Below are 15,873 nucleotides of genomic sequence, written 5' to 3'. Positions count from 1 at the left end.
ACGGCCACAATCATCAATTTGATTTTTACGCCGTTTTGATGGGTTGCGATGGAAGAAAAACAAACTACAGAAAGCGACAGACCTATTAGTGAGGATGAAAACCTAGTCCTGCTGTAAGTGGGTTCTTCGGCAGGCTACTATCGACGCATTAGATGTATATTTACAGTAAGCTCCCACCGAGATCACCGCGTTAACTGAGGACATTGATCCTGAAATCCAGAGGTAAGCTAACACATCGAAGACACTAAATACAACTAAATAAAAAACAGAGAAAAGACTGAATATTTGTAGAGCTGTTGATTCCTGTTGCGGTTGCTAACCAGGGGCAGGCCACTCTAATATTGAAACAAACAAGCCGGCAATGTCGCCTGCTGGCAGCTCGTAAAGAACTGCCCAAATAGTGAGCTACAACACAGAAGTAATTTCATTGAAATTTACGATGCCTGATATAATCATACAATGAACTTTATGCTGTTGACTGATGACACACTAGACAATAATGATATAGGTGATGATAGAGGTGTTGAGTCTGTATAGTCAAGGGCTACGGAAAATTTACGTGTTCTTATGTTGACTTGTGTGTGGTTGTTTGCTTTATTTTTCAGTTATTAAGGAAATTTGACTTGTTGATTTGCATTTTCTTGTTTGATAGTTGGCTTTTTTCTCTCTCATGTCTCACATTTTAAAAAAATTCATAAAAGTAAAAGCGTTCAATTAGAATATTCGCCGATTTATGCTATAGTTCCGTACAAATTCCGCGAAGATGGTTCAGACTAGATCGAACCCTGCATGATTTCACCACTGTCAAAGAAGTCTTGATCCCGTACATCGTCTTCAGACTTTCCCAACAAACAGGAAGCTGACGGCACCGGCAATACCAAAACCGCTTCCCAGCCACAGCGGGGTGGAGACGTCTCCAGTCAGTTCCTCCACGGCGCCCACCCAGGTGAACAGCGCGCAGTAGGACAGAGGCAGACTGGCTGCCACTAGGGACAGAGCTAGACCCACTGGGTTCCTGCCGCTGCCTTCGTAAGCCTGAAACAACAACAACAGCAACAACAACAAAAAATATATAACAGATAAACAAGCAAACAAAAAAACCCAACAACATGGGAGGTAGAAAAAGAAAGGAATGGAAAGGACGACCCCCCACCTCCCACACCCCCCCTGGCCTTCAGCTCCCACCCTCTCCCCTCACTGGAAAGTAGTCCTGTTGAAGGCTGGGGCTGTGCCGGTCGGCTGTATTCCCGGGGACGTTTTAGTGGTCAGACTGGCCCAGCACTCCAGTCCAGGCGGGGCTTCGACCCAGACTCTTAGGCTTTCCACAGTACAGTATCAGTAACTCCAGGAGGCGTCACTGCGTTCGGACAAATCCATATAAGCTACACCACATCTGCTAAGTAGATACCCTACCAGCAGCGTAACCCAACGCGCTTAGTCAGGCCTTGAGGGGGGAATATATATATATCTAAGAAGAAAAAAAGAATATATAAATGCAAATAACAATAAAAAATGAATAAATATGTAAAATGCATAAATGAATAGATAATCTTTTTTTTAAATAATGAAGAAGAAAAGGAGAGGAGGTGGCAGCAAAGAAGATATGGAAGAGAAAAGAAGAAGGGAGGACAGTGGAAACGAAACGAAACGAAACGAAATGAACCTTTAAAATACGAACTTTTGTATCGGAGTTAGCGCAACTGCTTTTTCTTTCTTTCTTTCTTTCTTTCTTTTATATTATTTTTAAACATCTAATACCCAAGGGCAAAACAAGAAACGAAGGAATGAGAGAAATCAAGATAGGAAGCAGGGAAGAAAATAGGATAGATTAGCAAGAAACAAGACATGGAAAGAAGGATGGACAAAAAAAAAAAAAGAATAAAAAAGATAAAGATGGCAAACAGGGGGGGAGGGGGTTGGGGGGGGGGGTCGAAAAAAAAGGTAGAAAAGAAAGAAGGAAGCAAGTAACGAAAGAAGGTAGGACAGACGGGTAGGAAGGATGGGAGTGAAAGAAGAAACGACACAAACTGGATGAAGGGGGGCGGCCGGGGGTGTGAGGGGCGGGGGGGGGGGAGAGAGAGAAATAGAAACGGACATATGGCCGAGAATGGAAGGAAAGGTTATACTAAAGAAAAACAAAATGGAAGGAAATAAAGGAAAGAAAGAGAGAGCGCAGAAGGGAGACAGAAGAAGCTGAGGGAGGGAAACTGACTTACACATCCTTACTGTTTTCAGCACTATGCTCTGAGCTAAATCGTTGACTCACTTTACCAATGCTACAGCTATACATCTGTAGAGATAAACATACGGTGGTGATAACAGTCATGACAGCATAACTGACTTTAGTACTTATATACTGTGAGCTAAATCGTTGAGGCAAGACCTGGCTGTGACTCATCTTTGCAGTGCTAGAGCTATACATATGTAGAGATAAACATATGTAGAGCTATGAATATGGTGACCTCTACATATCGATGGTGACAAAGGTTATGACACGGCATAAATGGCTCCAGGACTCACGATGCTCTGAGCTATGTCATTGGTGACGGCATAGGGCATGGAGAACAGGCACGTGCGGAACGTCCCCGCCACCACCCCCATCACCATGACGGCCTCCAGTCGAAAGGTCAAGGCCACCGTCATCATGGCGATTACCATCAGCAGCTGCAGCAACAGGAACTCCACCCGGAAACCTGTAGACACGTCACTGATGTGATGATGATGAGTAGGAGGAGGAGGATGGTGATGATGATGATGATGATAATGTCGATGAGGAGGAGGAAGAGGAGGATGTCGATGATGATGATGATGAGGATGGTTATGGTGAGGATGAAGATGGTGATAATGATGGTGTTGTTGATGATGATGATCCACGGACACAGCAACTCCTAACCCAGTAGCGGGGCGACCATCCCCGACCCGGCGGGTCCCCATGTGGTGGATAGGGGTATGGCCCTCAGAAATGAGGGTTGGCGACGATATTCGCAGCCCTGGACCAACTGGTGATGTTCCTATCATCAGGACGGGGCAGTTCAGCAGGTGGCACTGTTACACTCACTGAAATACGCCATGCATCTCACGATGGGTTCACCTTGCGATCGAGAGGTGCGCTACAACCTCTAGCCCTGGGGTGGGATCCTCAGAGAACCTCCATCCACACCTGCGCACACAGGGCAGGATTTGGGGCCACGAGTTAAGGGGAACCCCCCCCCCCATCCTACTCCTTAACCTCCTCCAACTCCTTCATCCCTCCTAGCATCCTACCCCTCCCCTTTACCCCTCCCTCTATCTTCCACCTCCCCTAACCTCCCCCATCCCTACCCTACCCTCTACCCCTCCCCCTATCCTACCCCTCACACTCCTCCCCTAACCTTACACCTACCCCTTTATCTTACCAATCTCCCCTGTCCTAACCCTCTCCCAACCCCCCTAGCTTACCTCCTCCTCCCATCCCCCGTTACCCCTCCCCCTATCCTACACCTCCTACTTTACGCACTCCCCGTACCCACCCCCTACCCTATCCTCCCCCCTCCCCCTATCTTACCCCTCCCTTTCCTTTACCTCCCCCCCGCCACCTCTTCACCACATCGCTACTCACCCAGACAAGCCAGGATCCTGGGATGAAGGATGCTGGTGACGAGGTAGGTGACAAAGCAGACCACGAGGGCCAAAGAGGCCATCTCCACTCCTTTCTCGTATCTGAAACCATTATTTCAGCACATGACGTTTCCACACACATCAGCACGTACGCACGGGCGCACGCACACACTGACACACATGCACATGCGAACACGAGCACACAGAACACACAAACAAACATACATACATACACACTACACCCTGCATCCCGCTTTACATCCAAACTATTTTCATTTTAACCCTCCCCCAGCCTATTGTTACTGATGATGAGTACTCTTGAAATGAACACGCACACACACACACACACACACACACACACACACACACACACACAACCTACCTGCTCAAACTATCGGACCCGGGCTCTGCCTTGGGGTCTCCCCCGTATACGCCTTTGCCCACAAAGTCAGACATGCTGTACGTATACATCACGCAACAGCCTGTAGCAAAACCCGTCGTTAAGCAGACAAGAGCGATCCGGACTTTCGGCTTCTGCAAACATGACTGACAGCCTGCCTCACCACCTCCGGAAACCAAGCCTCCAGCACCTCGTACGGGCGCCTTTTCAACGGACGCTCCTCCTCCGTGACTTTGGGCACTAGGTTTTACAGCGCCGTAACCAGCAGAGAGTGATGACGTCACGTGGTATCCACCCCCACCCCCCTCCTCGTCCACAACGTCGTCTTCCAGGAGAGGATGATCCTCAGCCAAGGACGAGGGAGTCTCCTCCACAGAATGCAGAAGTCTGCTTTCTCCCAAAGATCGGATGCTGTTCTCAAACGCGTCTTTCACGGAGCTGATCTTGGAAGTATCGCTGGGAGCTGAAGCCATGTCATCGTTATTAGAGGTCGAGCCATTTTCTGCGAGTGCCGTCTTGGTTTCTTTGGGTTTCATGGAGCTTGTTCCACGTTGGTTTTCCTGAAGCTGGCGAAGCTGTTTGCGACAGGCAGTCAGAGTGGAGAGAAGTCCGAGAATGACCAACAGGACGAGCACCACACCCTGGACACTGGTCTGTAGGGTCAGCTGGGCTCTGAAACCACGGTCAGGAAGGTCAGGTAGACTCAGGATGCAGGACTGGGTTATCATCTGTATAAAATTCACTGCTCGAAACGTGTGAATGTTAAAACAAAATGTAAACAAGTTAAAGCTGAGTAAGCTATAAGTAAGTTTTAAAAAGTATGTATATTAAAATATCATCACACACACACACACACACACACACACACACACACACAGAGAGAGAGAGAGAGAGAGAGAGAGAGAGAGAGAGAGAGCGATTCCGAGTGCAGGCATTTACAACTACCATAACCACCACCGTTGCCGCTGCTTCTACTTCTTTTTCTACCACTACCAGCACCACTTCCACCACCACACCACTGCAACCACCACCACTACGACCATCACCACCACCAGAACCACAACCACTACCATCACCACAACCACTACCATCACCACTACCACAACCACCAGCACCATCATAACAACAACAACCATCACCACAGACACCATCACCACCACACAGCCCCAGACACTCACCCTTCCCAAGACCTCAGTCCCATCAGCGAGGGAAGGTCCACAGCCCCCAGAGCTGAGTTGACCACTCCCCCCACTGACCCCGTCACCACCGCCGTCATCATCAGTGACGTGTGCTCTGCGCGTGCAGTGCACGTGACCATGAGGGCCTTGATGAAGCTGTTGGAGAAATCGAACCCGAGGTCCAGAAGGATGAAACTCAGCATGGCCAGTCCGGCCTTGACAGGTACCTGAGGATACGGTACACCACGTTTCGCCTAACCGTGTTTCACCTACGCGCATTTTGCCTACGCACTTTTCGCTTACGCGCGTTTTGCCTGCAAACTAGTCACGTCTGTCCGTTTCGCCTATGCCTTGTGCACCAGACTACAGCAGTATAGACATCCGAATATACTTTGGTTGAGTTCATTAATGGCGTTAGCACCTGTTAACAAGTGCATTCTGAATCTGAACTGCATATGAGTATATGACCAGTATTTTCCATCTGTGCGGGTATATGCCTAGATATTCGATGCCTATATATTGATTTGTAACAATCAATAATTTCCAATTGGACGAATAAAGATGTACTATACCCATGCAAAATTAATGCCCTGATTCGGTTTCTGAAGTTGGAATTTTAAAAAAAAAGCTTTAATCAGGAAATGTAAGCATCACTTCACCTGTTGGTAAAACCAACGTGTGTGCAAAGGTGAAATGACTATGAGCGTGTACGTGGTAGACCCTGCTGACACGATGACGGGAAAGTAGGGAGAACAAAGCGTTGGTGAATTGAAGCGTGTTGGAACCCGGGGAGAGACACACTGGACGTTCTGAATGCACGGTGTTCAGCAGTGTGCAGTGCCATATTCACGCGAAGGTCATGGCACATGATTTCCCTTGAAAGCCTTTCGATGGACGTTAATAAATATGAACAAACTTCAGTAAGGGGAATGAATATAAATGACCCATATTTCCTGAATACATTTTGATGTGTTCGTTAGCTAGCATATGTATTTATCTTTTTTTCTTCTTGAAATTTTTGTTTTACAAAGCTGAATGAGTAAATAAGTAACCAACCAACCAACCAATCAACGAACTAACCAACCAACAACCAACCACCTAACCAACTAACTAACTAACTAACTAACTAGTCAGATATAATCTTTTCTCTGTCTCTATAAGGAAACAAACAACTCACTATTGGAATGTCAGTGTCAACCATATCAACTGATCCATTTGCTGAGGAGCTTGTTCCTTCGGGATCTGCGAAGACGTAGCCGTTCCAATCCTGGCCCGAACCATTCATTTTCTCCCCGCATTCACTGACAGACAAGTTACCGACCGTATCTGACAAAACTGATTCGGTCGATGGACCTCCAGGGCCAGTCTCCCTGCGGATGGTCCCGTTGTAATTCCTCAGGTCCCTCAGGTGCATAGCGTTCGCCAAAAGCAGGCAGAGCATTCCCAGAGTTTGGACACCAGCGGCTAAAAGTATGCAGGCGAACTTGGGGCGCTGGGGGTTGCGTCCCCTGTCGGTAAGCCAGCCCAGGAGAGGGAGAAGAAGGAGGGAGGAGGGAGTAGACACCAAGCCCAGGGTGTATGACAGGCTTAGCGGCAACCCCAGGGTCTGCAGAACCTGGGAAGAGATGGTAGACGTACAGTTTTGATTATGTCTGTATGTGCATGGATGCTTGGTATGCATGCATGCATGTGAATATGCATGTATGCAGAATACATAATTAGAAAATATCTCAAGAAGAGAAATTCGCTTGTGGTATACGCCACACAAGCAATGCACGAGAAGTATCAGTATGACATAACAGTGCTGTATTCCACGCTTCCTTTCAAACTGACAGGCAGGCCAGAGAAACAGTCACGCGCAGAATTCATTAAGCAATGTAAACTACGCTTACTGTCAAAAGGAAGTTGGTGTGACTTTTCGTCTCAAGCCTTTTCCGTTGATTCCTAGGCATAGTCAACTAGTTACATGCAGGAACTGTCTGAGACAGAAAAGTCTCGTGACAGTTTGCCTCTGATGGGAGTCGAACTTGAGACCATCCAGTCATCAGTCCGTGACTTCGCTACTACTTTCGCTCTCCTTCTCGTTTCGCTAGTTTATTGTCTGTTTACAAGGTGATACAGACTTTCGTTGTTGTTGTTGTTTTCAAATGCACAAGACAAATTCACAAAACGTCAGTTTGATGCTTAATGTTCCCAATAGCTTGCACTCATACAAATAGCAACCACTCGAAGACAGACAGACAATGGATAGACATAGAAGACCGACAAGAAGAAAAAGAACAACAGATAACACACAAAAAGAGGAGAAGGTGGAGAAGAACAGGAAAATGAACTACTAGGAGGAGGAAGAGGAAGAGGAGGAGGAGGAGTAGGAAGATGCCTTCGCCAGTGCAAAAAGGAAAATGCAGAGGAAACTCTGTGAGATGCAAAACACCTTGTTCAGCAATATGACTGATGAAATCCAGTGTTATGCAAACAGTCATGACACCAAGCGTTTCTACGATGCTTTGAATGTTTTTTGTGACCTCAATCATCTGGCTCCTCTCCCCTCCTCAGTGTAGATGGGACTTTGCTGCTGACAGAAAAGAAGAACATTGTGGGGAGATGGACGCTTCAAACAGGTCCTCAACCGTCCTGCCATAATCAATGATGAGGCCATAGCTAACTTTCCTCGAGTGGAGATCAGTCAGGACCTTGACAACTTACCCACAGTAGTGGCAGTCCAAAAACACGTCAAGAAACCTTCCTGTAACAAAGCACCAGGATCAGATTCAATCCCTACTGAAGTCTGAGAAACAGAAGGCCCATTCATGATTCAGAAGCTGACTGAGCTTTTCTAGGCCATGTGGAACGAATGAACTGTCCCTCGACAGTTGAAAGATGCCAGCACTGTCCACACCTACAAGAGGAAAGGCAACCATCAGGCTTGTGACAATCACTAAGACCTCTCTCTCCTGTCAATAGTTGGGAAGATATTGGCTCACGTCCTTCTCAGTCGCCTTCTCCAGTACCATGAGCATGGCACCGGTGTGGCTTCCTTGCAAAGCGTGGGACTTCCAGGTAGAATAGCAACAGCAGCACACTGACCCCTTCATGACCATCGTCGATCTAAGGCATTCGATGCAGTCAGCAGAGATAGCTTGTGGAAGTCAGAAGTTTGGCTGCCCTTGCAAGTTCATCAAGATTGTTCAGCATAGTGGTGAAAGGTATGGGTGATAGTGACGAGTCTGAAGCCTTTCCTGTGGCAAATGGTGTGAAGCAAGGATGCGTTCTCGCGCCTACACTCTTCACCATGATCTCTGCTATGCTGAATGACGCCTTAAGCGAATGCCAGGATGGTGTACACGTCAGGTACAGAACTGACGGTGGACTGTTCAACCATCAGCGCCTGCAAGCCGTTAGAAAGGTAACAAAAAAACACACACAAAAATGACCATCATCAGAGACTTCTTATTCACTGATTATTACGCCTTTAACATCAGCACAGAGCAGAAAATGCAGTGACTGCTTCTCAAGAGCCTGTGACAATTTCGTTTTCACAATCGGCACCAAAAACACCAACGTTATATATCAACCCGCTTCCGGAAAGCCCTACAAGGAACCACACATCACAGGAAAGGGCCAGAAGCTACAGGCAGTCGACAGCTTCACCTGTCTGGGCAGTACTCTTTTACGAGTGGTGTATATTGATGCAGAGATCAGCCATAGAATTGCAAAACCCAGTGTCGCCTTTGGGAGACCCCATAAGAATGTATGTGAGCAGACAGGACTCAACCTTTCTAACAAGCTGTAGGTCTACAAAGCAGTGGTACTCACCACCATTCCGACTATGCCAGCGAACCCTGGACTGTCTACAGCAGACAAGCTAATTAGCTAAACCATTCCTACTTGAGCTGCCTCCGCAGAACTCTTCACATACAATGGCAGCACAAAGTCCCGGACACGGAGGAACGAAGTAACATCCAGTGTCTATACACTCCTACATAAAGCCCGTAAGGCTGACCATGTCGTCAGAATGTCTGACAGTCGACTGCCAAGCAGCTGCTGTATGGAGAACCAGGGCAAGCGTATGTATGTAAAGAAACGTTTTAAACACTTTCTCAAAGTGTCCCTTTAAGACCTCAACATTGATCTCGGTAGCTGGGAAATCGCTTGCTCTGGACCGCCCAACCTGGCGAATCAAGATCACTAAAGAAACACAAACGTTCCGCTGAGGAAACGTGCCGCGAGCAAGACACAAGCTACCTCCACTTGTACTGCAGCACCGCATACACAAACGTGTCCCACATGTGGGCGAGCTTTCCGGGCCCGTGTTGGACTCACCAGTCAGCCTCCAGACACACAGTCACACATCCTCCATCTGACACGGAAGTCGTGGTCATCTTCGAATCAGAAGGACGAACAGAAGAAGAAGAAGAAGAAGAAGAAGATGATGATGATGATGATGATGATGATGACGGTGAAGAAGACGAAGAAGAAGAGGGAGAAGAAGAAGAGCAAGAACAACAACAACAACAACAAGGTGAACAAAAAGAACAGCAACAAAACCATCACTTCCATTATCAGCAACATCATCATCGTCATGATCATCTTCGTCCACGTTATCGTCTGTATGTTATTGCTGTCATCGTCATTCTCTTCCTCCTCAATATCATCATTCTCCCTCACAGGCACGGTGTAGATCTGCTGGAAGTTTAAGGTCGCCTCCATTCCCGTAAACTGTGCGCAGATCATCAGCTTCCGAGTCAAGGTCAGTCGATGACCTTTTCCATCATCCTTTGCGTGGTGGCCGTCCATTTTTCTTTCGCTGCTGTCTGTTGATGAAACAGTCCTTGAGAGTCCTTGAGATAGAGAGAGAGAGAGAGAGAGAGAGAGAGAGAGAGAGAGAGAGAGAGAGAGAGAGAGACGGACACGGATATTGTTTTATCGCCATTGACAATACTATCCTTTGGGAAGATGGACAATGTATCAACAAAAGTATAACGGCGGTATACAGAGAAATTAACACATTGCTAAGAGTATTAAAAAAAACAACATAAACGGTAACATAATTATTGCTAAGAGTAAAAAAATAAAAAAAAAAGAAAAGGAAAGGAAACAAAAGAAAAACAACACAAAACAGGACTATGAATGCTAACATCTACAATCACATTCATACATTCGTAAAGGGTATCTCGGTTGTAGACAATGCAACTGTAACGTTACCTTTGGAATCATACTTAAACACCAGGAGAGAGAAAGAGAAGGGAGAGAGAGCCGATCGCGAACCGAATAACCCACCTCCACTGGGATTCGAACACACGTCCTCTCAGCCGTCAGTCTGCGACGCTAACCATTTCGCCACGGCGGCTTGTTTATTGTACTTTCTGAGATGCGTTCTTTCTGATAAATGTTTCCTTTTTCCATCGTTAGTCAATTCAAACTCAAGGCGTACTTTTACTCGATTTTGAACACATCAGTTAATGGGCTCCCTCCCTTCTACCCTTCTCCCCTCAAAGAGAGAGAGAGAGAGAGAGAGAGAGAGAGAGAGAGAGAGAGAGAGAATACATAGAATAAATAATAGAATAATTCATAAAGAAAATATAAAAAAAAGAGTAGAATGTCTGAGATACACGAAATAGCACACACACACACACACACACACACACACACACACACACACACACACACACACACTCATATATATATATATATATATATATATATATATATATATATATATATATATCGAGAGAGAGAGAGAGAGAGAGAGAGAGAGATGAAACATGTATACACGTGTGTTTGTGTGTGTGTGTGTGTGTGTGTGTGTGTGTGTGTGTGTGTGTGTGTGTGTGTGTGTGTGTGTAGATACATGTAGTGTGTGTGTGTGTGTGTGTGTGTGTGTGTGTGTGTGTGTGTGTAGATACATGTAGTGTGTGTGTGTGTGTGTGTGTGTGTAGATACATGTACACGCACACACACACACACACACATATGCACACAATCACACATTACCTGAATCACAGCTATAAGCAAGTACTGCCCTGGTGGTGAAGTGGGAAACACCTCGCAAAAACAGTAATCCATCCAGAGAAAACACGTCCTTTTATACCAACGTGAAACAGTCAGGTAATACAAAAATTCTTACAGTTCGCAGGTAAAAGAGAGAAGCACAAATTGTTTTTACCTCTGATCAAGATTTTCATTGTTTCGCGCGAAAATCAAGCACGCGATTGAATTACACTGATTCTTTGAAAACCACACGGTTTATCAGTGTACAGAGAACAATAATACTACTCTCGTGTCCCCTGGTTCCTGTCAAGGCTGGAATGGACATATTCAGTTTCATCCTTCTGGACCTCGGGTTCGATGGTGGTGGTTGTGGTAGTTGTGGTGGTGGTGGAGGTGGTTGTGGTTGTAGTGATGGTTGTGGTTGTGGTGCTTGTTGTGGTGGTGCTTGTGGTGATGGTGTTGATGGTGTCTGTGTTTGTTGTCGTCTTTGTGATGGTGGTGATGGATGTGGTGGTGGTTGTGGTGTTTGTGGAGGTGGTGGTGGTGGTGGTGGTTGTGGTTGTAGTGATAGTTGTGGTTGTGGTGCTTGTTGTGGTGCTTGTGGAGGTGGTGTTGATGGTGTTTGTGTTGTTATTGTGGTGGTGGTGGTGATGGATGAGGTGGTGGTGGTGTTGTTGTAGTTGTTGTGGTGGTGGTTGTGATGGATGTGATTGTGGTTGTGATGGATGTGGTGGTGGTTGTGATGGATGTGGAGGTTGTGATGGATGTGGTGGTGGTGGTGATGGATGTGGTGGTGGTGATGGATGTGGTGGTGGTTCTGGTTGTAGCGATAGTTGTGGTTGTGGTAGTTGTGGTGGTGGTGGAGGTGTTGATGATATTTCTGGTGATGGATATAGTGGTGGTGGTGGTGATGAATGTAGTGGTGGTGGTGGTGATGGTGGTGGTGGTGGTGTGGTGATGGTGGTGGTGGTGGATGTAGTAGTGGTGGTGGTGGTGGTGGTGGTGGTGATGGTGATGGTGATGATGAATGTAGTGGTGGTGTTGGTGGTGGTGGTAGTGATGGATGTAGTAGTGGTGGTGGTGATGGTGGTGGTGGTGGTTGTGGTGATGGATGTAGTGCTGGTGGTGGTGGTGGTGATTGATGTGGTGGTAGTTGTTGTCGTGGTGATGATAGTGTTGATCTTGTTGGTGATGGTGGCTGTGGTGGTGGATGCAGTGTTGCGGTGGTGGTGGTGGTGGTGGTGGTGGTGATGGTAGTTGTGGTGGTGGTGATGATAGAGTGTGTGATGATGATGGTTGTGGTGGTGGATGCAGTGATGTGGTAGTGGTGGTGGCAGCGGATGTGGTCGCGCGTGTGTGTGTGTGTGTTTGCGTGCGCCCGTGGGAATGTGACATAGGGCTGGGGGTGAAGTAGGTTGAGAATAGTTTGGATGCAAAGTGGGATGTAGGATGAAGTAGTGTTTGCGTATGTATATACATGCGGTGTGTGTGTGTGTGTGTGTGTGTGTGTGTGTGTGTGTGTGTGTGTGTGCGCGCGCGCGCGCGCGTGCGTGTGCGTGCGTACATGCTGATGTGTGTGGAAACGTCATGTGCTGAAATAATGGTTTCAGATACGAGAAAGGAGTGGAGATGGCCTCCTTGGCCCTCGTGGTCTGCTTTGTCCTCTACCTCGTCACCAGCATCCTTCATCCCAGAATCCTGGCTTGTCTGGGTGAGTAGCGATGTGGCGCGTGGCGTGTGGCGCGTGGCATGTGGCGTGGCATGCTGCTGGCTACAGTGTCTACCTGCCTGAGTTCCATTCCTGGGTCACGTCACTTTCGTTATCCTCCAGCCTGCATCATCGTTATCCTCATCCCGTTCAAATGTAGAAAGAAAGAAAAAAAAAAGGGGGGGGGGGGGAGGAAGGAGAAAAAAGCCTCATATTCTGAGGCCATTCGTTTCCTGCTCTTATAGTGACCTCCTTCCCGGTTTACCACTCCACTTCCATGCTTGGGATCAGTTCCTATCAACGTTTTCTGTATCGGTAGGCTCAAGGGAGACTATCGTTGGAGGGAAAATGGCGAAGGTCTCAACTCGCGAGGACATGTTGGCTCAGTCTGGCTCCGCGACTATTGTCAGCATGGGGCTTAGTAAGTGGTGTCCTGTATCTGTGGAATCACACCGAGAACTGCTGAGCACCGCCGATGGGACTGTGCAGCAGTGCAGGGTCTCCATTTGTGTGGCCTCCTGGCGAGACAACATCGATAGTGCCCTGTTGACTGGGTGGGGGATCGGGGGGTAGGACGGGTTGGGGTGGGGGGGGGGTGGAACGTTGTCTGAATAATGCCACTGAATGCCTCGGATGATGGGGCGGCAAAAACAAACAAACAAACAAAAAAAAGAAGAAAAAAAGAAGAAAAGTGTATATATATATATATATATATATATATATATATATATATATATATAAACTAAAAAAATGAAATGTATCTGAAAAATCATCATGCTGAAATAGGATCTGTTTCAATCAAGCCTCAAAACACCTCTGTATAAACGTAATTTCATGGATGTCCAAGGCATATGTGTGTGTGTGTGTGTGTGTGTGTGTGTGTGTGTGTGTGTGTTATTCAGTTGACACATGTAGTTTGTTTTTGCTTTAAAGTCTTTGGTTACTGCCCCCTGTGTGGTAAATCGAAACAAAAAAAAGTTCCCTGTCGGTTTTATGGTTGTGGTTCACTGACCGCAGTGCTGAACGCTGAACTATCCTCATCATCATTGTTTTCCAGAGGCAAGATAAACGGACTGTATGCATTAAAATAATATATATATATACGAGGGTCATTCAATAAATAAGGTGAATTTTTCGGTATAAGGACTTCTAATACAGATAGAAGCTTACTTTTTTTTCTCTTTTTTTTTCAACGTAGTCTCCCAGCACTGTCACACACTTTCCCCATCTGTGCACAAGCTTCCGTATTCCCTCAGCGTAAAAATCTTTGGACTGATGTCTCAGCCAGTCGCTCACAACACTTTTGACTTCATCGTCACTTTCAAACTTCGTGCCTCTCGTGAACGCTTTCAAGGGACCAAACAGGTGAAAGTCTGAAGGGGCAAGGTCTGGGCTGTAAGGGGGATGAGGGAGCAGTTCCCAGTCCAGCTCGTTGATGGTCTGCACCGTTCGGGAGTAAGCATCTTTGGCACCCACCGGCAGCTGACCTTCGAGTAGCCAAGGTCATCATGGACAATTTTGTGTGCTGTCCCAACAGATAAGCTCAAAGTCCTTGCAATGTCATCCACTGTCACCCTTCTGTCAGACTGAATGAGGTCATTGATTGATTCGATCACCTCAGGAGACCTCACTTCTGTAGGCCTTCCAGGCCTGTCTTCATCCTCAACACTGCTCCGTCCTTCTTTAAACAATTTAGCCCACTTGTATACATTTTTTCGGCTGAAACATGTGGCACCATACACAGTTGACATTCTCCTATGAATTTCAACTGGTTTGCACCCTTCAGCAACCAAAAACTTGATAACTGACCGCTGTTCAATCCTGGAGCATGCTTCTTGGTCGGCCATCTTTGTTAATCGCCAAAACTCTCAAAGTTTTTTTTTTAATCTGCAAAACAAATTAAATCCATGTGAAAAAGAAGTAAAACAAAAAAAAGAAGAAAAAAAAAGTAAGCTTCTATCTGTATTAGAAGTCCTTATACCGAAAAATTCACCTTATTTATTGAATGACACTCGTATATATGCAAAAACACGATCGCCTCACCATTGTGCACCAGCCTACAGACACGACACCATGTCATGCACATGCCTATACATATGGATGGTCGAGGAACAAAAAAGCAACGATGTTGGGTCTTACATATCGGCATATGACCATTTAGCATATGGCCCCGCTGGTTCTGATTTATGTCGTCATTGCTTCTTTGTTTCATACCATTACGTGCGTTCTCTCTTTTTTTCTCTCTCTCTCCCTCTCTCCTTCCCTCTGTGTGTGTGTGTGTGTGTGTGTGAAAGCACACGCTTGTATGAGCATACACCGCGTGAGAGTGTGCGCCAGTTCGCTGAACTTTGGCTTATTTTCATTCCCATTTTATTTCAACTATTTGCCAAAGTATCTCTGTTGTTGTTTTTTTTAAATGTATTTATTTGTTATTTTTTTCTGTTTGGTTATTTCATTTCATTTTCGGTTAATGTTTCATGCATACCAAGGCTAAGCTCTTAAGGTCTCACCAGCATGCTGCGTTTATACCTAGGTCGGGTTTTGCCCCCCACCACCTCCTTTTTTTTTAAAAGCAGATTTTGTGCAGCGTATATGAATCAGCCCACACTCTTTGACACCTTCTTGAAATATAAAGTGTTTCATGTCGTTGTTTCCTCACCTCTTCCAGTTCGTGTAATTCCGATATAATTCTCGTTCCTCTGTTCTTCCTTCCCTCTCTCTGGCCCCTCTTCTCGTCACTTCTCCTCCCACCCCTGCAGAATGGCTTCGTCTGTAACTCGTGTGTTTCCTGGACTCCGCTAATGTTTTCAGATTTTACTTCGTGGGTTTCCATCAGTGCAGCGTGGTGAGACAGACTGCGTTTCCTTTGTGTTACAGAAGAAACCCCAGCACCTTTTTTTTCTGAGAATTTACAGAGATCTTGACAGACTGTAAGTTGCGTGAAAAACAATTATATGTTGTCTCCATCGCAGATTCCGGAGTGCAGATCAAAACTGACA

General features: G+C 46.4%; 1 protein-coding gene across 1 annotated transcript in view; it reads right to left on the bottom strand.

Annotated features, from left to right (window-relative positions):
• Nucleotides 1–11,256, bottom strand: part of LOC143284042 (uncharacterized) — a 13,285-nt gene extending 2,029 nt beyond the window's left edge. Inside the window, exons 1-8 of the mRNA XM_076590646.1 lie at nt 11,170–11,256; nt 9,844–9,989; nt 6,353–6,790; nt 5,176–5,402; nt 3,980–4,669; nt 3,599–3,699; nt 2,521–2,693; nt 1–1,035 (exon numbers count right to left, since the gene is read on the bottom strand). The exon at nt 1–1,035 is cut by the window's left edge and continues 2,029 nt beyond it. Coding sequence (XP_076446761.1) covers nt 835–1,035; nt 2,521–2,693; nt 3,599–3,699; nt 3,980–4,669; nt 5,176–5,402; nt 6,353–6,790; nt 9,844–9,972 — 1,959 coding nt within the window. The 5' untranslated portion in view covers nt 9,973–9,989; nt 11,170–11,256 and the 3' untranslated portion in view covers nt 1–834. The remainder of the gene's footprint in view (nt 1,036–2,520; nt 2,694–3,598; nt 3,700–3,979; nt 4,670–5,175; nt 5,403–6,352; nt 6,791–9,843; nt 9,990–11,169) is intronic.
• Nucleotides 11,257–15,873: the final 4,617 nt, after the last annotated feature.

This window comes from Babylonia areolata, chromosome 7 (assembly GCF_041734735.1).
Source record: "Babylonia areolata isolate BAREFJ2019XMU chromosome 7, ASM4173473v1, whole genome shotgun sequence".
NCBI classification, from domain to species: Eukaryota; Metazoa; Mollusca; class Gastropoda; order Neogastropoda; family Buccinidae; genus Babylonia; species Babylonia areolata.
This window is presented reverse-complemented; position numbering and strand designations above follow the sequence as displayed.